Source organism: Glycine soja, chromosome 6, assembly GCF_004193775.1.
Source record: "Glycine soja cultivar W05 chromosome 6, ASM419377v2, whole genome shotgun sequence".
Lineage (NCBI taxonomy): Eukaryota > Viridiplantae > Streptophyta > Magnoliopsida > Fabales > Fabaceae > Glycine > Glycine soja.
In genome coordinates, this window is record NC_041007.1 from 2,846,383 (window position 1) to 2,870,310 (window position 23,928).

Genomic DNA, 23,928 nt, shown 5'->3' on the forward strand with positions numbered 1-23,928 from the left:
TCATGCCACGTCATCCTTTAGTGCCATGTGGATAGTCCACGTGGCACTAAAATTGACCTCATTAACGGCGTTACTTTACAATTTAACGGAAGGACTATTTTGCAACACTTATGCAAAGATAGAGACTATTTTGAATTTAATATTAAGTTAGAGACTAATATGCAAAATAGGTACAATCTCAGGGACTAAATTGCCTATTCACTCGGTTTAAATCTGTTTTTAAGAAAGTATGTTTAGATTAGTTTATGAATATTCAATTTAAATTTTTATGAAGTTTTATCTAGAACATTCTAGTTGCACTCAAACCATTTGAACACGACCTTATATCTGCTGCTAACTTTTTAAAAACATTCCTAAGAAACTAACATTCGCATAAGTGTTTTTTAATTATATTTTCCAATAAAGTATTCTTATGAGATTGAGAGGGGGGGTTCAAGATTCTCATAAAGAGTTTTAGTTATACGAAATCTTTTTAACACACAACAGATGCATTTGTAACATACTAAAAAATTATGACTCCCACATAACATGATTTCAAAGAAACATAGCTTCCTAAGATGAGAAAAGAATTTACATGCCAAAATACTTCGGGTACTTATACATGACACCCACTAAATCTAACATGGACCAAAATAAAGTGAAATAAACAGATATTTTGTAATTATCAGTAAAAATTAAAAGGTAAAGTATTCTGACAAATCAAACATGGTTTATTGTGCCAAATTAATTATAAGATGGACCCCAAGTCCTGCTTTGAATGTCGGATATCATATACGGAAGTCCAGCAGTACTCGTAGTGTCAATAATATTCTGTACACGGTAAGAATGCACTAACAGCACAAGTGCTAATTAATATACAACAAATATTAATTGACTCTCATTACTTCCTTGCTCCCAAATGAGAACGTAGTTAGAGACTGCTTATTGTATATGGAAATTATTTGGAACATATGCTTTTCAGTCCAAGTGAAGATTGATATTTAAATCTGGATCCTATTAATTAACCTTTCAAGTGACAGTGCAATCTTTGAGCATCAAAAACATGGAAGGATTATATTTATGACCCAATTCTATACTCCAACTTCCCATGTTCACTTCAGTTAATAAGGCATTTTAAAAAATCTATTAAAAGTGAGAAAAGAACAAATGGCATTTGCATGCTTACTATATGTATGATCTAAAGCTGTTTACAAATCGTATCCTATCCACATAATCAATAAAACATTACAGAAATAGAAGGAAAACTATGTGCAAAGCAAGTATCTAAAATTGAACTCATATGGCATAATCTGTACATATTGTGAGAGGGGCTCGGTTTTTCTTTTCTCAAGGAACTTAATGGCTTCTTTCCCCACATCACTTGGTAGTTGGAGGCATATCCAATCCAGCAATGATTCCAAGTCTTTTGCAAAGTCCAGTAAATACCAATCCAGCAACTTCGGGATAAGGAACTTTGATATCGAAATTCCAACTGCAGCCTGCAAATATTCTTTTTTTGCCATTTCAAGTTCGTTCTCAACCTGAGATGCTCTGTAAATTCTCACCTGCAATTGGCAAAGTTCATGAATCAGCAACAAGACAATCCAAATTGAAATTATTGAGTGCAATAAAAAGAAAAAGACGTTTACAATCAAGCAAATTAACATAAGTGGATTTTTCATTGGACAGTGCCTTGGTTGTAGGAGATGAAAAGAATCAATGTAAAGTAGGTATCAACTTACAGCAGGAGAGGACCAAGTTCCACAGGATAGAGCAAATGTCACTAGAGGTTCTGACAATTCCAGTCCATAAGTTTCATGATTTTTCCCTCCCTTCGATAATGTCTGTTTAGAATTTAGCTGTAAGAATCTTATTATTTTCTATATATTCCCACCCAAGAAAAACTAGACTTGAAATGGAAAGAACTTACAAATTTCCAGTGATAAGGAAGTCTTAAAATGCAATGTTCTATAGTTGTTGCACTTAGCAAGTGTCCACCCACATTTATCGTTGCCTGAGTAACAAGAAAATAGCATAAATTTTTTAGCATACGAATGCTATTGCACTCAACTCAGGGGACAAACAAATGCATTGTTAACTAATCAAAAGAAGTAAAGCTCTCTAGTAGATCATACCTTGTGCATCAGCGCAACAACCATTTCAGGACTCTCTGGTATACCCTTTTCTAGGTACGCCTGAAGCAGAGCAGAACTTAGCTATTACTACTTTAAAATTGTGCTTGGCTCAAAGAATGGTTCTGTTAACAAGGCCATTTCAGATGACATTACATGTTAATCTAACGGACATAATTGACTTACATTCATCATACATGAATTGTAGATGTTGATCCAGAAGGCAAGCTTCTCCTGGTGGTTGAGGTTCTCGATGTTGACACAAGCTAGTTTTCTCAGAAGAAGCCTGCAAATTTTGGAATATTAGAATATTGTAAAATCTAAGTGACACGGTTGATAAGTGTCAAGGAAAAGGAATGTAATAGTAATCTAGTTTGAAAAGAATATAACATACTTCAACCGATGCAGTAAAAACAAAGACTTTGCAGTTCGTTTTGGATCGAATGATTTAGCTTCAATTGAACGTAATTGCTTGAATGGACCACTATCCCTCTTTCCAAATTCCAAACAGATACTATAAGGATCCCAAAACTCACTTCCTTCTACACAGTTTTTAGATTTTGGAGTCCTAAAGGGTGGTACATCAGCTGTAGAATCCAAATTTTTTGCAGCACTCATTCTCAAGATAATGTTTGATAAACACTTAAGAATATTTTCAGAGATTATATTTGGACATTCATCCCCTTGTGGATTTTCACGTAGATTTCTTACTTCCGCAATTGGCTGGTCCTTCAGCCTTAGTTCTTGCTGCACAATTGGAAAAGCTCACATTTATTGACTTAAAAAACATTCTCCATTTTTTTACTACTACTCCTATCACAACTGAAAACTATTTTAACACATAATACACCTGCTTTTTTGGAGGATCCCGACGTTTCTGCAGTGATTTATTGTCAATGGGAAGTTTCTTAATCGGCGATTTTGTAGTTTGACCTTTACATATGGATTGCTTGCTGCTCTTGGAAGAACTAGTACATGATTGGTTCTCTTTTCCATGTCTATCCTCTGGCAAGAAAAACAAGAGGATGTACTTAGTGAAATGTATGCTCAACAATGAACCAGCATAAAGGACAGTCACTCACTTGGAAGTGTTGTTGTAGGCCTAGTTTCAGATGTTGCAGTATCATCCATTGACTGGGATAGGGACTTCAATTTACCCAGTTTGGGACTACTAGTTGGGTTTGCATTGTTCACACCTGCAGATTGCTCAAGTTTCATCTTAGAGGATGACATGTAGACAGCTTCCTGGTACAAGTCCTGCCTGAAATGCACAACCTGCTCTTCAAGCCTAACAATTTCTTCTTCCAGCACTGCCACCTCAGCCAGAAGTCCTAGTGTCTAGATTTTTCAGATTGAATACAACAGTCAAATAGTCATGTTTCTGGAACATGATAACCTCCTCTATAAAACAAATTTCAATTGAGTTCATTTTCATTATCCTTTTAAACTCTTTCTAGTTTCTAACTTGTGATTATAACTTTTAAATGATTTATTTCATTAGAGTGGTAGTAGTTAAATAAAAGGGAAAATAGTATATCTACTTTACTCAGTCATCAACTCACAAATAAGCATGTATGGTAAGTTTAGGATATTTTACAATAACTGCCTTAAAAGTCATAACTGGCATGATTTCCTATTGGTTAATAATAAAATTACACTAACAGGGCATAGAAATTAATTAAACTCTTGATAAAAGAAGCTACTTAAACAACACAAGGGAGAGAGATTACTAACATAAGGAGGGAGATAGGGAGGAAGACGAGGCAAAGCTCCCAAAGGTCTGTTGAAAGCTCTCTCTAATGCTCTGTGGATGTTCTCCTCACGGCTAAGCTTCTTCTTCAACCTGTCAACCTGAAAAGTAAGTAGGAGAATCCATCTCAGTTGCCAATTAGAAAGCAAGAAAATGAAACGCAGATAAGAAATTGGAGAAGAAACTGTGCCACTACATCTTGTTGCAAAGCCAATTTTCTGTCTTTGCTCGATGCTTTTCCACCCTTAGCAGCATTATTTTCTCCCCCTCGCGAGCTTCCCCGCATCTCTGCCTTTTCATTCAAGACTTTAGAGGTTAGAATCAAACTATGCAATTAATAACAAAGTTTGAAAGTACGCGAATGTCTGTCTTATGCCAGATTCACAAGTAAAAATGGAGAAAAAATATTGAAAGCTTGAGATTTACAGAACCCAACCCAATCATGAATTATGAAAATAAAGGGTATCTTTTCTTTTCCTCAATACATTCCCTTTTTATGATAAGGTACTTTCTTAATAATAAAAAAAATCCGGACTTTTCAGAATTTCTGGGATCATTGATCATTAAAACTGAAGCCATAGCTTTGGATGAGATTGAGAATTGTTACGCTATCATAATCATAATTAATAATAACTATTATTATAATCATAATTTAATAGCAATAATAATAATTGAAACTTGGTGTACTGTAGCAACCGTTTTTCAAAAATACATTGGACAAAAATGTACCGGGTTTTGAGTTGTGACTTTAATTACCTTTTCATGTGACAACAGCGTTGGAGCTTTTTTCCTATGCAGCAGCCTCGGCCTGACGCTGGTGTTCATGTTTTGCACTTATTTCTAAATCTGCTGCAACTGCATGCATATATCCACCAATGGAAATTATATTGTTATTTTCTGTAATAGTAATATGCTGCATCCATCAAGTTGCAAGAAGACAAGTTGAGTGTGAAACTGTGATCAAAGTACTGAAACTGAAGTACCCATAAGCAGAAAAAAGCATGAAGAAAATAAATGGTATGCTCAAGAGAAGAAAAAGAAGAAGACAATGAGAGTGGGGGTGAGTCCAATTCCACCAGTACTATAGTCTTTAACTGCTTCAGATCATGAAAACGGTATTTAAAGGACGGTTCTTTTAACAAAGCCACATGTTCAAGAATTACATACTTAAACTTCAAGAAAACAAAATTTTACTTTTTTAGACCAATTGTATTATATTATAAGCATTTTCTTATAAGGAAAGAGAGATGGATTTTTTTTCCTTTGAATAATTTATACGTAAATCTTATTAATAATTTAAATGCGTTTTCTTTAAGTGATTCCTGGCATGTTTTTTTTTGGCAATGAAAGAAGGCATTCAAGCTGGACAAAGAGCATAGAGTAAGGGTGCGGTATCAAGCAGTGACTTTTGTAAGAAAACAAGGATAACTTTTAAATTTTAAAAATTGTGATATTTATAAAAGTAAATAAAAATTAAGTAATTAAACTAATACTAATCTATTATTTTATATTTTTTTAAAAAAATAAGTTTATTTTTCATCAATTAATTTAAAATTACAATTAATATAACTTTTAAAATAATTATTAAAAAAAGTTTAGTCATTTGAAATAATAATAATAATAATAATCTTAATCAGAATTTTGTCTTTAACCCATTAAGTTGAGAGCACCTATAGTTTGATCCAGAAAAAAATATAAAAAATCTTTAACATATTTTTTCTAAAAGAAAATTATACTATAATTTTATCAAAAATATCTTTTTTTCATGATTTTTAAAGTATATTATAAAATTAAAAATTTATTATACATTTTAATTTATTATTGAATGAGAGAAAGTTCCTAAAAAACTATCAAATTAAAAAAAATCATTGAAATAAAAACAATTATTCTCCCTTCTCTTCTAAAAACCCATTCTGAAAATGGAAGCAGACACAGTGTGGAAGGCTCCAATCAAAGGGGGTGAGGCGCATGTCATGATGAACAATAATGCGCTTTCAATTTAAGTTACTATTAATTTTAACCCCCAATAAAACGCTCCTCCCCTTGCCTTTTTCTTACTTTCTTATCCTCCTACTATTCATTTTGTTTTTTTTTCTGTTTGTAAGATTCTAACAAAAGTAAAATTTTATGAGGGTTGGTAGCTTTTGCCAGTGGATTATGTAGTGGATGCCTAAATTAAATAAGATCAAGGGAGGGGTTTATCAGGCAAAAGCTGCACATTCCTCATGCGTTGCCAACTAAACCATTTTATTTTCCCCTTTTCGGATATGTTAAGATAATTAATGAATTCAACGGTATCCTAATTCTAAATACTTACAGTAACTGGTGGTATAAATTATGTGGCAGGAGAAACACCGTGAAATCTGTTTTTTTTTTTTTATAAAATAAAATAAAATAACCCACGTCATTTGCAATATATGGCAATTGGCAACCTTGTGGTTTGTCGTTCTTTTTAGTACACCTATGGATAGATCTTCTTTCCATTTATCACTTATACAAAATAAAAAAAAGGAATGTTAAATCAAATAATAAAGAGAGGAAGAGTCAGTATTATTAACAAGTCGTTGTCACATATACTGATTAAATAAATGCTGTATTTGACATGTTAACAAGTACTAAACAAAAAACTTAGCTGAAGTATTTGAAACGTAACTGTTTTTTTGCATTGAATTTAAAACATGCCGTATTCAGAAAATAACGAGTGGCAAGAGAAATGGAATCGCAAATGAAAGGGCAAATAGATGATGATGATGGGTAGGTGAGAAGATATTGAAAGAAGCCAAAGCTTGTGTTCCAAACAATGGATTCACGCCTTCATGTCTCCATCCAAAACCACGTGACGGTGACTCCACATCACAGGCTGACGTTAGACGTATCTTTCTTTTTAATTTAATGAAAAGAAGATTATTTACTAATTATATAATGTTATTTAACATGTCATCCCTAATCTTCGTAGAAGGACTTGAAAGCACCCTTGTCTTTTGATAATGCGATTTTAGCTTTTCCGTTGTCATACGTCTTTTCAACAGATTAGATCGGATTAGTAAGCCAACTTTATTCGCAATAATGTTGTCGAACCGTTAAGTAATTGAATTTATTAGTCATACTAATTCTCAGCTTAATTGTGTTAATTATAAACACTAGTAAAGATTTTTCAACAATCCAATTCAATTGACAAGAATCCAACCAATCTAATTGTATTATTATGTAGTTTAATTGTTTAAAAGAATCAAATCTGATCTTATATATATATATATATATATATATATATATATATATAAGATTGATTTGCACACAAAAAAACTAAAGATTGATGCACATTCCAATACAAATATATTAAAGATTAAATATTGAATGTCGTGTTACATCTATTATTATTAAATTCTAAGTAAACTATTCAATAAGCGAATCCCTATGGTAAACAGATTGAATAATGTATAATTAATGATTACAAAAAATATGTAATTAAATATAATTTATTCTTTATTTTAAATAAAATTTTAGAAATATGATATACTTGATAAAGTAATTAATTTAACGATCAAATTTCTATAATTTACTATTTATAGAAAAGTTATTATAAATATAAGTATGTTAAATTTATTATTAATATCAATGGATAATGAGAGAGAGAATTTCATCAGGGAAAAGTAAATTCTTAATGTGAAAAGCTATTTATCTAGGTTCCTTGTTCTGATCATCAAACACAAAAGTGAACTAGAAGCCAATTTTACCAAAGGATTTAAGGCGTGTATAAGGCATACGGAAACAATATATGACATTAAAGTATTACTCTTATTGTAATCATCTGTTGTTGCTTTCAGCTCACGCGACAATGGAGGTTGTTACTACTATTGAAAAGAGCTTGGTAACTAATAATGATACCACAGACTCGGCTACAGAAAACAATGTAGTATCTCGTAACACACATTTGCAATAAGAAGCAAAGTCATGCCTCTGTATCTTGTCATCTCGTATATATAGAAGATACATTTTTCTAGTAAAGTAATCAAATAATTCATAGGAGCTCTATCTTTCAACTCTTTTAAGAAGACATGAAACAGATTGTTCTTCTTATTCTTTACTCTTTTCACCACTACAATAGACCGTTTTGGTCTGTAATATACTAGCATATGTTGTACTCACCAAAAAGAAAATGTACTAGCATATTAACATGCCCCCCCTCCTTTTTTCAACAATAATATTTTGCATTTCAGAGGACTCCATACATTTCAGTATCAATTCGAAGCAAAAGGCAGCTTATTATTGAGTAAAAATTTTCAAGCTGCCAATTATGAAGCCCCCCTCTTTGGTACAAAACAGAGTCAAACATGGTGTTTCACTACAATCCTTATAACATTAGCTAACTGCCATCAACTAAAATGCATCAATCTGCTAAACTATGTTACTGGCCCCTCTATTACCCTACCCTGCACAGTTACATTTACTACAGGAACAGTTTTGCGGAAATGCATTCTCTTCGTTCACACATTCGCGCATTCCTGAATTTGAACCTTTGAATGAATATAAATATTTTAAATTAAGTTTATTGAGATAAATTATGAGTGGTACAATCTATATTTAATGGTTGCGATTTGGCCGAACTCAAGATCAATTCAAATTTAGATGCATTGAAGCCACTGTACAGTTATGCATAATTGCCTAAATAACTTTTTTTTTTCTTGATCAAAAGATTTTTGCGTGAATTGGTTTTAGCTGGGCCCCAAACAAAATGTTAGTTACCGAGTTTTGATAAACATTTATAAAATTATTTTTGAAATAAAGTAATTTATGTTTGAATATTTTTATTTTAAAATTAAGTTAAGGTTAAATTATTTATTTAGTCCCTATAGTTTCATGATTCTTATATTTTTAGCTAGTTTGAAAGTAATTTTTTTAAGTTGATATAGTTTACATTTTAATTCTTTTAGTCCCTTAGTTTAAAATTGATTTTTTTAGTCCTTATAATTTGTATTTTAATTTCTTTTTAGTCCTTATAGTTTGAAAATAGTATTTTTAGTTCTTATACTTTATATTTTAATTTTCTTTTAGTCCTTAACATCAAAATATTAGTAATATTATCAATTACAATTAACTACAAAAATATTAGTAAGTAATTTGTAACTAATTTATCGCAAGATAATTTGTAATAAAAAATAGTTGATAATTTATAACTAATTTGTAGCTAATTATTTTTATATATTTTTTTATAGTAAGGATTAAAAGATAATTAAAATATAAATGATAGAGAGTAAAAAAAACCACTTTCAAATTATAGGGATTAAAAAAGAATTAAAATATAAACTATAAGAATTAAAAAAAATATTATAAAAACGAAAATAAAATTAAAATGTAAATTATAAAGACTAAAAAATCACTTTTAAACTATAAAGATTAAAAATGTAAGAATAGTAAAACTATAGAGCAAATAACCTTAGATTAATAACAAAACTTACCATAATGAGATGGTGCATCATAGATGTCGTCCAACTCAATCAATTTTTCATAATAAGAGTAAACAAGTTAACATTCACCTAGAACTCAGTTAACTAGTATTTCAATACGATTTTGAATGATCTACTTCGAATCCAACACACACTAAGAAGTGTTGCAGGAAATTAAGGTTATGCCCAGTAAGAGTGAGGGGACATAATCATGTATTGTAAATACAAGGCCGATTCTACAGAAGCCAATAATTCACTAGCACTGCTATTTATATGACAGAATCATGGAAGACCCGGAAAGTTTCCACTTTATGCTGGAAAGCATAACCAGAGTCGACACACAGGAGCAATGTCCTTCTGTTATTTCCTTACACGAAATGGTACATGTTCAGACCCACTAACATCACCTTCACTTCTTTATTTGTTCATCTTTCCAGAGCCTCAGACAACAACATAGCTGACAAGTGTCTAATTACATAACATTAATTCAGAATGCATCAACAATTACAATCTCTTTATTTATTTATTTTAAGATCATTCATGTAATGTTAAAATGAAGCAACTTCTGGTGACTTCTTAATATTGGGCCTTGAGAGTGGCAGAAAATTGGAAAGAAATTTACCAAATTAAAAGTTTTATAATTTCTGGTATAGTGATTGGTGAACATGTTGATGGTACTCTCTATCTCATTAGGATTCCTATAGTACTAAGAGAGAATTTATAAAGGTGAAATATGATTGAGTTATTTAAGTAGATCCATTTTCTTCTTAATCAAGAATTGCTTATTCGAGCGATTATATCTTAACTGCAATCTCAATTCTAAAAAGAAATAACAGATGGCCTCCTGATACTCTACTGTAACCCAACGTGTCTCTCTCAAAATATATATATTAATAGTAAAAGATGTGCTGCTCCTCCTAATGGTTTGTCATCCACAAATAAAGGGAATCATTTTACTTTTCGCGTTTAAAGCTTATCAGTGTGGCGACTTGTTTGATGATGAAATGGAGTTGGATTGTCGTAATTCAAATGCAATGTCCGGATCACTCTTATCCACGGTTGTCATGTCACCTCCTCCCAGCTTTTTTATAATTATTATTAATTATTGTAGTCTTAAGTTGTACGCCTTTTCCGTTTTATAACGAAATCATAATATGTCTGTGTGTGTAGCTCTTTGTTTAGCCAAATAGCACATTCACACATCCATTGAGCTATCAACCTCACTTGATCACATGGTGGGGATTTAGCAATACAAATGTATTTGATGGATGGTCCAAGACACCAAGAAATCCATAAAATTTGCTTTTGCCTTGCTTCCCAATTAGACAAACTCGTAAAAGACCAAAAGGCGGGAGAGGGGTCCAAGTGGTCGTACCGGTTGTACATGTCAAATTGCATGGGTTTCTGGAGTCTCACTTTAGATTTTTATTGCAGGTTGATAAGGAAAATAGAAATGCTGGAAATTTTCTGTAACCACTGATAAAAGGTGAAAAAGCAGCTATTTCCTACAAACCACATCTTTTTCTATTCTTACTTTTTTTTTTAACTTTGTGACTGCAATAAGCTTTGTCTTGTCCCCTGACAAAATAAATTAAATCAAAAATCTCCATCACTATTATTGTGGTAACTTTTTGGTGATTAGGCAAGCAAATAGCAGACTAGCAAGCAAAGAGAATAGATTCTTGTTTTGGTTTCAAAGTATTGGTAATGGGTAGTGAATGGACACTCATCTGGCTTTCTCAACACAGAAAATTGGTCATCAAACTTGTCTTCAATGGTCTTGTAAATACAAGACATGACATGGTTTCAATGTAGTTGAATGGAGACCACTGCTGAAGCTAACGCAAGAGATAGAGACAGGTTACCTTACATTTGATACAGAAGCAAAAAGAAATGTAGGATAGGGATCGAGAAAAAGTAAAACCCTAAATAGTGGACCTTCCATGAGTTCTGATAAAAAAAAACAACACAACAAACCCTATAACCCGGAACTTGCATCCACCATAGATCTATAATAATGGTGTTGAATAAGTATTGAGAAATAGTCCAAAATGGTAGAGGTAAATAATGTTAATGAGAGACATGACCACAGATTAAACGGGAACTGAACTTGGTAGCTTCTGCTGATGGCCACTAATGCGCCTTGCTTGTCAGCATGTATGGCTTTACCTAGAATTTTGCTGGCTCTGCTTTCGGGAAATGACAAAATAGAAAGAAAAACAAAAATTTGATATAGTAAAATAAACATACTTTTGATACCATTGCGACTTGTGAGTAGAATATAATATGTCCCTCTCCAATCTAGTGTTTGTCGGGAATTTAAAATTGCCAAAATCCTTCATTAAGCACAATTTTACTTATTACTTATGTACAATGCCAACGATTTTAATGTAACTGTGGCCTGATAAACAACCACAATTACCACGAAAGTAAATTTTACTATCAGTCTTGCAATACAAATTTGAAATCTAACTAGAAATACTTGAGGCCAAAGCCATGTAATCAGATACTAAAAAGATAATTATCACACTTAAAAAACTAAACTATGAAAATATCTCATGGGAGGTCAATAGCAAAGAGCATAGGGACCAATATCAACTCCCTTCGGGTTTCAACTTTCAAGCCTTTCCGCTCCATCATTAAACTCTTTTTTGGGCATCAAACTCAAACTCGTGCATGCCAAAATTATATTGAATCTCAAAGAGGTTCGATCTGATGACACCCCAACCGATTTCATAAACGAGACTGAGAAAATCATATTTGATTTTTTACTTTTACTAGCGTGGATGATGTGCAAGTATCACGGGTACCAATTATTTTCATTAGATCAGACTCTTGAAACCCATTAATTTAACCAATTAAAACAAATCAAGATTTCATTGGAACAAAAGATTATTTCAGAACAAAAATACACACCACGCCAAAATAGAGGGCTAACTAAAAAATGGTTAAAGCCTAAAAAATTTGCAGGACCCGGAAAAAATGAGAAAGTTACCAAGTCCCCCTCCCCCACAAAAAAAAATATTCAGATTATCCTTAATTTGCAGGATCCTGGATAGCTTTCCTTGATTCTATAAACTTTATCAAAACATGAAAATTTGAAATTTCTATTTACATGGAAACTATTTAGAACAGTAGTTACCACTATCTCACTATAGCCTCTCCAGTATTTCCTAAAAGTATCCAGTTTTCAAGTGAAAGAGTGCACTAGATAAAGTACATTTTTAGTCATCACTCATTAATTAAAAAGTTAATGATTAGAGTTTGTGATTAAAAAACAAGTGCCCGTATAACAAAATTGGGAATTAATTACAATCTCAACTATTGATATTTTAATCAATGACTATAAGTGCACTTTATTTCCTAATATACACTACACTCTCCTTACTTTATTGAAGCTAAATTTATCCTTAAAAATTCTACAGAACAGAGAAAGTATATACATCCACGGTGCCAAATCATTATATTAATCTTGCAGCATGAGAAAAAGTTGAAAACATCTCCAGGTTGCTACAGAGGGCTGAGAGCCTGAGACCTACCTCAATAATTCATCATAGGAACCCTAATGCTTCAAGAATGCTCTCGACCCAGCTGTCAGGTGGAAGATTGTAAAAAAAACCGAATATTATTAACAGGATTTCAGACCAGTCTAACTGAGTGATAACTAAATTATCATCAGTCATTTCAAATCTATGAAATTACAAAAATGTCATTGTAGTCCTAAAAATTATCAAGTAACAGTCAGTTTAATCTAGGTTACTAAACAATTGTCATTTCAGTTCCTGAAATTACAAAAAAAAATAAAAATAAAGATTAAATGATATTTTTATAATTATGAGACTAAACAATTTCTCCTAATTTTAGGATTTAATTTAGTATATTCCTCCCGTCTGTCATAGCAATAGGGTCTTCCTTATACATTAGACCAACTTAGCATGATAGGATCCCATAGAGGCATAGACCGGAAGGTGAAAAGAGGGTAAATTACCCAAAGGAACTTATGAAAATTCACTTACTATAGAGGAAAAATAAAAATAATCATGGTTTCACACAGAATCACTACACAATTTTTTTAATAACGAATGGCGAAATTTTCCCTGTTTGTCGTCTATATTTTGGTGAGTGATTTTGTAATTTCCCCAAAAAAGATTTCCCAAAGGTTCAATATTGACTCTAAAATATTCAAACAACATAATAGCATGCAAGGAAACATGACACGTAATAAACATGAAGTACGGTCAAATATAAGCAACAAAGTAATAGAAAGAAAATTATTATTTTGGGGGGATTGGGGGAGAGGGTATTAAAAAGTAAAAAGTATTTTAAAAAGGAGAAAGTGAACAAAATAGTTCCTAGGCTTAGTATAGCCACCATGAACTTTTTGGATGATAAGAGGTCATTAATACTTGCAAATAGACCCTTCTGTTTAACAATGTGGAAGTCGTTCATCATGCAATTAGCACATTTTCATTAACACGCATATAGTCAATCAAAAAAATTCATTTTTTCCATTTAATTTAATTTTATAATACAGAAGAATAAGTATACAACAATTAACAAAATTAATTTAAATGAATAGGAAAAAAAAGCTTCTTCAATTTTTTTTTAAAAATATGTTGACAAATGAGAGACTATCAAAATGTCATGTGATGAATAGGGTACAGTATACATGTAATTAATGAACGGAAAGATTTTGCAGGTTTTGGAAAGTTTGAGAATCACTCGTGATTCGTGAAGATTCTCAAGTTTTAGGTACTTCAAAAGGCATAAAGTTTATTGCGGCTTCTTCTGTTTTTTAAAAAATGAATGAAATATATAAATTTAGAATAAAGATAAATTATTAAAACTAGAGTCATTCTTAAGTGGTCTGAGCCTACTATATTCCAAAATTAGGAGATTGTTAAAACCTTCATGTGACCAGACAATGAACACTACTAAGCAGTAAGCATGTAAACATAGCACCGAATACTATTCAGAGAAATATCACAGCAAAGATCCCAAAAAAGAATTTCTAAAAAGTGGATTTGTGATTACCCTTCGATGCCTGGTTGTGTTGGGAAGTACACATTTGTGAAACCTAAACTTCTTGCCATTGTAGCAGTTGTCTCACCAATGCACGCAACAGAATTGTTCCACTCTGAATCTGAAAGAAGATTCTTCCAGGCCCTGTTGCAGCAGATTATCTGAACTAGGTAAATTATCTCAAGGGATAAAAACTGAGTAAATACTAAATAAAGTACAAGATCCTAAGAAAATGCCCTACCTATTTCTACAGCACAAATAAGAAGTAAAGAAAGTTTTCCATAATTCATACAATATCAGGAGTCATTATGACGCTTGATTAACAAAGGGACAAAAACAGCATCCCAGGATAATTAGTATGAAACAGTCATAGGATGCATCAAGAAAGTTTAACACATGAATCCCCCTTACATAGAATTGACATATTGAATCCAAATATGATCAACTCTCTGAAGGTTTGAAATGGATATGAAATTATAGAAAATTTAACAGGGGAAAAACAAAGAAGCAAAAAGAAACTCACCGAATAGAAGATGGTGAAGCTACTGTAACAACAGGGGCAGCAAGTGCTATCTTTAGAACCGTATGGTCAACATGTTGAACTGGCACCTGACAAATAAGTTTGAATTAGGGGCAGCAGTTAATCTGTCAGAGAGGTAGAGACCACAAATAGCCCACTCTAGTCTAGGAATTGCTCCACATGCAAGAAAAGGTTGGTTATGATCAAAGCTAAGTAAAACCATTTGTAATGTAAAATTTTCAGAAATAACAATAAAATATAAGCCATTGTACTGATAGCTTATAGACCCTCCATATTCTGAGGTTATAAAACATCCACATAAAATAAAAGAGATAAATAGGTTTAAATAGTTTAAGCCAATAAATCATATGAAACACCAAAAGAATATGCAGTAATTGTAAGGAAGAAGTACGGCTAAAACATTGTACCGTTGTATATGTATTCATCCTAGTAACCTCAAATCCACGATTTGAAAGTCCTTCCTCTGTTTATATAAATAGCACAGAAAATTAGCATATCATTGCCTTCACATTTATTAATTCAAGTAGACTTAAATATGTTGAAGGTCCCTGATAAATGACTGAAAAATATTGTTCTAGGTCCCTAATAAATTTTTTCATTGTTTTGACTTCCCGATATATTGAAACTTTTATTTTGAATCTCTGTTTTTTACTTTTATTTTGAAAACAAGGATTCAAAACAAAAGTTTTAATATATCAAGACTTTTATTTTGACAACAAGGATTCAAAACAAAAGTCCTTCCTCTGTTTTGACTTTTATTTTGACAACAAGGATTCAAAAACAAAAGTTTTAATATATCAAGACTCAAAACAACGAAAAAAATTATTAAGGACCAAAAATAAAATTTGATCATTTATCAAGTACCTTAAACATATTTAAGCCATTCAAGTATTGAACTTCAACATAGTGACTTTTTAAGAAAGCAACAAGATATCTCATGTACCAATCTCATTACTAGCCTTTGCAGAAGCAGGATAGAGAACCGTGCATTTACTTCCAATCTTAGGAAGCTCAGTAGCCAAAACCTTTCCTGTTGCTGAAAATTATCAAATCATAATAAGTTTCATTTTCAGAAGTTGAAGTTTTAAATTACAGTTTAGCAAAAGCAAGCTTCAATCCAATCTCTTAACTATTATACAAAACCAACTGATGAAATGCTAAACATGGTTACCTCAGTTCATTTTCTCCAAAGTAAAATGCAAGCAGTTACACCACTGATTCAAAAAAGTGATGGAACAATCAACAAAAAACAAAGTCCCGTTCTCCCCTAGTAGAGGCATAGATTGAAACAACTAAAGGTTAAATTACTCACTTAGTCCATATAGTTGACACTACATTAAGCATTACCCCCCCCCCCCCCCCCTGCCCCAGAAGTTTTAGTCCCTATATCTGCATTTTTGTTGAAGATTGATCCTTGTCATTATATCTTTGTTAATGGTGTTGTTAGAGATCCCACATCAACTAGTGATACGGCCAAAATTAATCATTTGATCCTTATAGGGATACTACTTTTAAGAATTAGTTCCCGTATGAAATAAAGTGCAAGTCCGTATACAGAATGCTCTCTGCCGTTACATTATTCCTTAACTCCATCAATATGAGACTCTCGTCATCAAAATTAATCATTAGGTCCTTATAGGGATACTACTTTAAGAATTAGTTCCCATATTAAAGCACAAGTCTGTATACAGAATGCTCTCTTCCATTACATTTTTCCTTAACTCAGTCAATATGAGACTCATCATCAAAACTACAATCATGCACTAGCCTCCCAACAATGGTTGGAAATAGTCACCCATGCATATCAGAAGGTGACTGATGACAAGTGTCTAGAAAGCAAGACATGGATGGAGGAAACCTTCTAAGTTCTAATAATGGTAAGAAATACTCATTGTCTTCTAAATTCTTCAAATCAATATTCGATATGTCTACAATTTTTGACTGATCAAAACTACAATCATGCACTTGCCTCCCAACAATGGTCGGAAATAGTCACCCATGTATATCGGAAGGTGACTGATGACAAGAGTCTAGAAAACAAGACACGGATGGAGGAAACCTTCTAACCATGGTTGGAAATACTCATTGTCTTCTAAATTCTTCAAATCAGTATTCAATACATGTACAATTTTTTGGTCAATGACTGATCAAAACTACAATCATGCACTTGCCTCCCAACAATGATTGGAAATAGTCGCCCATGTATATCAGTAGGTGGCTGATGATAAGTGTCTAGAAAACAAAACATGGATGGAGGAAACCTTCTAACTATGGTTGGAAATACTCATTGTCTTCGAAATTCTTCAAATCAGTATTCAATGCGTCTACAATTTTTTTGTCAATGACTGATAAAGTTTCAACACTGTAGCTGTTAGTGCATCAGTTTTTGAAGGTTCAAAATAGTGACTCAAGCCTAAATGCTTACTTCTTCAGCATTTGCTAATACTACTTTATATATCTACTTTGAAGGTTGAATGCAGTGGATAATACTAAAGATACATTGGTTTGCTTGGATTAGAAGGAACTTCTTGAGGTGCTGACATGGTCTTCAGGTGTGTGTAGGCTATTGCATGACCCAAGGATAGAGTTGTAATTGAATGAACTGGGGTGTTTGTTGATAGGGAAGGTGTAGGGAAGTATATCTTGGAACTAGGGTCTACAAAGATGCTCATCATAATTCTTGGAAAAGGAGACATTTGGTGTTAATGTTGATGCTCCCAATCTATATTGAACCATTATTAGCAATGCTTCTTGACAGAGTTAAGGAAGAATGAAACGATAGAAACCATTCAGTATTAATCAAAGTAATATAGAAACTAAAACTTGTGGATTTTTCTTTCATACCGGCACTAATTCCTAAAGTAATATCACCTATATGGACCAAATGACCAATTTTCATTCCCATCATTGCCACATGTCAGTCACATCAGCCACAGATTGACGATGTTAACAAAGATGTAACAGTAGAGCTGTAGAGGTCAATCTTTAACAAAAAAGCAGGAGTAGAGACTAAAACTTTTTTTTAGTCCAAGGATTTAATACTCAAAGTAGCATCAACTATACAAACTTAATGAATATTTCAACCAACTATTAATGTTATGGCATATTCTCCTTGAATAGCCCAAAATATTTATGAGATTCAGGGCATTACTTCATATTTCTTTAGTCAATCATCCATCAAGGTAAAGAAGTGAAACTAGGGATAGTTCAATGCAGTAGCCATTTAAATTCAGCCTACACCTAATTACACAGATGGATACCTTTTGATGGCACAAAGGCAATATCAAGGGATCGGTTGGAAGACTGCAAAGCTTCCTTGAAAATGCTTGCAGTGCCAGCCCCAACAACACCTATTTTGACATGAGGCATCCCAGAAGCTCTAGGGACAACAATCAAGAAAGATAATCATTTGATATAAAAATAAAATGCTCACTAAAATCATATAAAATTGAAGAAACAAAAAATGTATTCTAAAGAACAGAACACAAATGCTTAGTTATTTATGTCATTCTTTGTATCATTGCATCTAACCACCAACTATAAAATGTAGAAACAAAATAGACCAAAACAATAAACAACTAAAAAACTTCGTACCCCATTGCCCAGAGGCTCTTCGCTATGCGAAGGTATGGGGGAGGGATGTTGTACGCAGCCTTACCCTTGCATATGCAAAGAGGCTGTTTCCGGATTCGAACCCATGACCAACAAGTCACCAAGGCACAACTTTACCGCTGCACCAGGGCTCGCCCTCAAAACAATAAACAACTATCTATGAATAATTTACATATGCATCTTTGACAAGTGACAACTCATGCACAATCTAGATAGTACCAAAAAGATATTTAAAGTACTCTTCCCATACAACAACCATAATTAAAGGGGAGTAATACAAATTATTAAAATGGTATAAAAATTTAATTAGAGAAAAAAGGGCAAAGGTATCAAGTCACTGAAGAAAATAAATGATCAAAACTTAGCAGAAACATCAACAACGCTTTAAAAAATTTAGTAAACCCTCACCAAGTAGACTGTGACTTTGTCACTAGTCAGCAACTAATAGGTGCATATTTGGCTTGCACTCCACAATAGCCCAAAATTTATTTTGGAGGGCAAAAAGATGTTCTGATAAATTTTCAAAATCATTTGGCTGTACTAAAGGTTACTTCTGTCTAAATGTTTTACTTCAATTCAAAATAAATTAATTTATCTAAAATACATTCTATTCAAGAGCAATTTTGCACAAATTACCCAAACAAGTCCTAATTCCTTACCTCCATGCCTCTAGAAAGACTGAGCCTGCCTCAGGAGACGTTATCACAACCCAATCAAATGCATTGTCTGCATGTATCATGGATGATGAAAAGAAATGAATCAATGAAAAATTATGAGGCACTCACATTCATGACATGGACAACATGGCAGATTTTGTCATGTGTATCAGAAAAGATGCCAAAGATATAACATGCAAAATTGCAAACGATATTTAAGTTGATGAAATCATCCTATATTCATAAATATCAAAGAACCACAGCTCTAAATTAGGCCAAATTCAACCCATTCTATTTATATACAAAATTTCATATAAGTTGGGCCTGATAAAACCAATCTGACATTGAATAATGAGAATGTGATCTGCAACTCTAGAGGGCTAGCTATTCATAAATATAGGAGCTAGAAAATAATAGGAAGAAAAAAAAATTTACAAAAAAGAAGTTCAATCAAACATTTCTGATATAAACTTAGTCTGAGACAATGAAGGCATATTGTTGGCATTTGAAGCTATAAACCCTCATTTTCAAGGAGATTATTGGTAATGGGAAGTAGCTCATCAATCACCAATGTTGTATCATCAATTTTACATTAGACATGTCACCACTGGAAGGCATGCATACAACAAGGACACAGGATATGATAAATTATAGGACAAAGACAAGGCTATGTTGCAATATATAAAATTAACATAATAACACAAATCTAATTATTGTGCGATTAACATATGTATCGATATAAGAGCTAAGAAAAAAAAAAGGAAAAAATTATAAAAATGCAGCTAAAAGTATTCAAAGTATCCAACATGGGCACAACACAAATATGACTATTATCTTGAGGTGTTTGTGCTTCCTTGCTCACTACTGAATCGTTCTTCCTTTTAAGCATGCATTAATTTATTCTAAAAATTGGCCCAACAAATGAACAAATTCGTATATAATTTATCAGTACTGGATAAAAATAGCATAATTCAAAACCACAAAACATTCAAATGGTCATGGTATGGGTTTTTCCTAAAACTTACCACCTAATACAGAAGGAAGCCTATCTAAATCAGGTCCTTGCATGTGCTCAATGAGTGGAAGCTCCAAACAATTGATTTCATGTTTAGCCTGCACTCAACATTGGAATTACCTAAATAGCTTCAGTGTATATGATTAGTCAAACCTGATGTCCACTGCAAAACTTACATGGGCCAGCTTATAATTGTAGTTATAATTTGAGGATCCTTTTCATTTTTTTTGCATGGACTGGGTGCCAATCCTAGATGATAATCTAAGAACATGTTTGGTTATAATTATTTTTTGGAAACTTTTTTGAAGCTCTCCCATCAAGATTTTGATTATAAGATTTTTTAAACACAAAACAAACTAATCCTGACTGCGGAATATAAACCTCGTCTTGTGTTTATTGGGGGAAAATTAGTTCAATTTCAGTGTGAAGTTCCCAATGCTAGAAGATAGAAAAATAAAGAAAATAAATACAGTATGTGTAACATCAATTTGGATTATGCAACGATTTAATGATAACAAAATGCAGCAACCCTGATGGAACTTTATATAATGGAATTAGAATAGAAACATATAATATGAATGGATCACAGATTCAGATAGACATTCAAGGACAAAGGTAAGCATTGGAAGCACAAAGTAATGAAAAAAGAAAGACGAACATTTTATTACCACTAATTTTTTTAACGGATGGTGGAAGCAACAAACTTACTGAAATAGTGATAAGAAAATAAGAGCACGTTGAAGCTGTTAATGTCATCACTTATTCAGGAAAGAAAGACCGTGAAGAGAAACAGTAAGTGTTCATCGGCAAACTGCAGCTCCTAGACCGTTTAAGAAGGCTTCTATAGGGTGAAGGAAATGCAAAAGCATAAACTCATCTACATTTTGTGGTGCAGTTTTTGTATTAATTAATGGATCAAGAATTTGTAGCTTATCAGTCATAAACTTCAAAAAACAGGAGTGTTAAGTAAATTGTCTTTAACCTAGCCATAAACTCATCTACACTTGAACAACCTATAGTGATCTACACAAATAACACAACATTTGCTACGTAAAAGCTATCAGATCATTGGAAATTATAGACAGAGAAAATATAGCAATCTAAATAATTGTGCGGACTTTTGCCTTTAATCTAGTTAATACTCTCTTGTTTTAAGAGAACGTGGTTAAAAGATACAATAAAATAATAACAAGCCACAGAAAATACTGGACAATGAAAAAAAAGAAAAAAGGAAGGCAAAACCAAAAAAAGTATAACATATCGTCATTCACTTCAACCTTTAATCAAACACCTACACGACGAAATGACGTTCAGTTCCCAGAAACACGTAATGTACATACACGGAATAGGTGAAAGAGAAAACGAGGAAAAACAAGTTCATATTGCAGGAAAAAGTAGCAAAAGAACGAGAACGAGACTCGGAAAAAAAAAACGGCACAACTAGCTGGTTGGAGTTCGAGTGTCTAAGGTTAAGCACATTGCAATGCAGTTGTAGGAAAACAAATCGTAGGTGCGAAATGTGAAGTGAGTGAACAGAAGCGCGTACCAGAGCAGCGATAAGCTTGGCGTTCTTGCCGCGCTCTCTGGTGACAACGACTTTGGGCGCGAAATTCGAAGCAGAAGATGAAGTGGAAGTGGAAGTGGAAACGACGTCGGTGGCGGAAGATGCGGCGGCTCGAGGAGGAGAGAGAAAGATTCGGCGGCGTGGTGGTAGAGGAGAAGGTGCACAGGAGAGAGGGGAGAGAGAAAAATGGGCCATTATTGTAACGTGTTGAACAAAGGAACTGGGTCTGGGTCCAGCTGTTATCACATCATTAACGGGAATGCCTGTGACCCCTTGCACTTTGCTTTATTTTATTCGTGAATTACACCAAATATCTGCCGACATAAACCCTGATTAAATTAGGATTAATTTTTTCCACGTGGCAGGTGGTGGTTGGGTGTGGACAGTGACTTGTTTCGTTTAGTAATGATGATGATTGACGGTGGGGATTTGCGTCCAAACCTGCTGCTGCTTGCGACGTTACGTGGATGCTCATTGCTCTGCTCTGTGCCCTACCTCCCAGCAACACTACCAAAGTACCACGCTTCTTTCGGTTCAATCAAGATTCAAATAGATTACTCATTCATCTTCTGTTTATAGAATTACTTCTTCTTTTTTTTTTTTCAAAACTAGTACAGTTTGAATTTACATAAACTAATACGGTACTTACTACTTCTCTGTTTCTATATGTAAGATTAAATTAGACTTAGTTATTTAATTTATTAAGATTAAAAAAACAAATTAACTTAAATTATAATTTTCATCCCATAATTTTTTAAATACATGATTTTATTTTATTTTTCATTATGACATTTGATTTTTCTAATTTTATAAATTGATGATTTTTGTCTTAGTAATAAATTATTAATTAATAATTGTGATTAATAGATTTATTAATTAATCATAAATTAAATAAAAATTATTACTGATTAAAAATTTAATAAAATATTATTAATTCTAACATGGTCTTATTGTTAGTAGAATCGTGTGTGATATTGAATATGTTTATGGAGAAAATGATGAGCAAAGAGTTACAGAGGATTAGAGTTAATAATATTTCATTAAAGTTTTAATAAGTAATGATTTTTTATTAATTTATAATTAACTTAATAATTCTATTAATCATAATTATTTGTTAATAATCTTTTAATTTGATCAAAATTGTCAATTTATAAAATTAGGAAACTAAATATTATAATTAAAAATAAAGGAGACTAAAATCATGGATTTTGAGAAATAGGAATAACAAAATTGTAAATTTAGCTAATAAAAATTATCTTAAAAAATTATAATTTTTTAAAAATTATCATTGTCATTAATATTTTTTTTATTTTCTAATTATTTGTTAATATGTTATCTTTCTTTTTGGTTTTACCAAAATCATACGTTTTGTCTCTTCTTTTAATAAGGAGTGTTTATAGTCTAAATTAATTAATGCATGAAATACTATAGATTAAATCTTATAAAATAAATTATTAAGAAAATAGAAAGACCAAAATTATAAATTCAATCGATAATAATTAATTTGTCTTAGATTCATATTTTTTTTCTAAAATTATCATTATCATTAATATTCTTCTTTTCTCTAATTATTTGTTAATATCTTATCTTTATTTCTAGTTTGACCGAAAAATATACATTTTCCTCTAGGAGTATCTCTAATCTAAATTAATTAGTGTATGAAATATTATAGACTAAATCTTATAAAAAAATAATCATTATTGTAAACTTAGATCTTATAAATGCACGAGTCTTATAATTTATTTTACAAAGTTACAGCAATTAGAAATCCAAATAATTGTTGCAAATATTAATGAATTTATCATTTATAGTTTTCAGTATTTGCATAATAATATAAAAATCTCATTTCATGATTTATAACCCTTGTTTCTAAACTTGATCACACTTTGTGCCAAGTTTAGTCCCTATTAATAAAAAAATTTCCAATAAAAAAGAATACTATAAAAAAATTAAATTATCATTACATATATCATTTATTCATATTATAATATATTAAAAATTGGAATTTATTAGATTAACCGTAGAGCAATATTTTTTTCCTTTTTAATCTCTTTTTACTTGCTAGAATAACAAAGAGAGAAGGATACTTTAAAAAAAAACTAAAATATAAGCTAATCAAAATTGCTTATAAATTATTGAAATAACTTATCAAACACACTTTTTGTGTAACATCAATATAAGCGTATAACAAAATATTTTATTATATTAACTCA

At 32.0% G+C, this 23,928-nt stretch overlaps 1 protein-coding gene and 1 pseudogene across 4 annotated transcripts; both read right to left on the minus strand.

Annotated features, from left to right (window-relative positions):
• Window positions 1–1,125: 1,125 nt before the first annotated feature.
• LOC114414700 lies at window positions 1,126–5,018 on the minus strand. 3 transcript variants are annotated; one of them, XM_028379064.1, is made up of 11 exons: window positions 4,618–5,018; window positions 4,058–4,153; window positions 3,846–3,962; window positions 3,194–3,449; window positions 2,962–3,116; window positions 2,506–2,858; window positions 2,298–2,397; window positions 2,115–2,174; window positions 1,910–1,993; window positions 1,722–1,838; window positions 1,126–1,544 (listed from the first exon to the last, which is right to left on the minus strand). In XM_028379064.1, exons 1-11 carry the CDS (start codon window positions 4,684–4,686, stop codon window positions 1,245–1,247), a joined length of 1,707 nt encoding a protein of 568 aa, XP_028234865.1. In that variant the 5' UTR covers window positions 4,687–5,018; the 3' UTR covers window positions 1,126–1,244. The 3 variants fall into 3 exon arrangements, with proteins under 3 accessions (XP_028234865.1, XP_028234867.1, XP_028234866.1); XM_028379066.1 differs by having other exon boundaries at window positions 4,058–4,149; window positions 4,618–5,017; XM_028379065.1 differs by having other exon boundaries at window positions 1,148–1,544; window positions 1,722–1,823; window positions 4,618–5,015.
• Window positions 5,019–12,543: 7,525 nt separating this feature from the next.
• Window positions 12,544–21,989, minus strand: LOC114414701 (annotated as a pseudogene). The gene is made up of 9 exons (XR_003667251.1): window positions 21,698–21,989; window positions 20,162–20,249; window positions 19,140–19,206; window positions 18,129–18,247; window positions 15,812–15,904; window positions 15,276–15,331; window positions 14,851–14,936; window positions 14,340–14,471; window positions 12,544–12,896 (listed from the first exon to the last, which is right to left on the minus strand). The product of XR_003667251.1 is annotated as a uroporphyrinogen-III synthase, chloroplastic-like (transcript).
• Window positions 21,990–23,928: the final 1,939 nt, after the last annotated feature.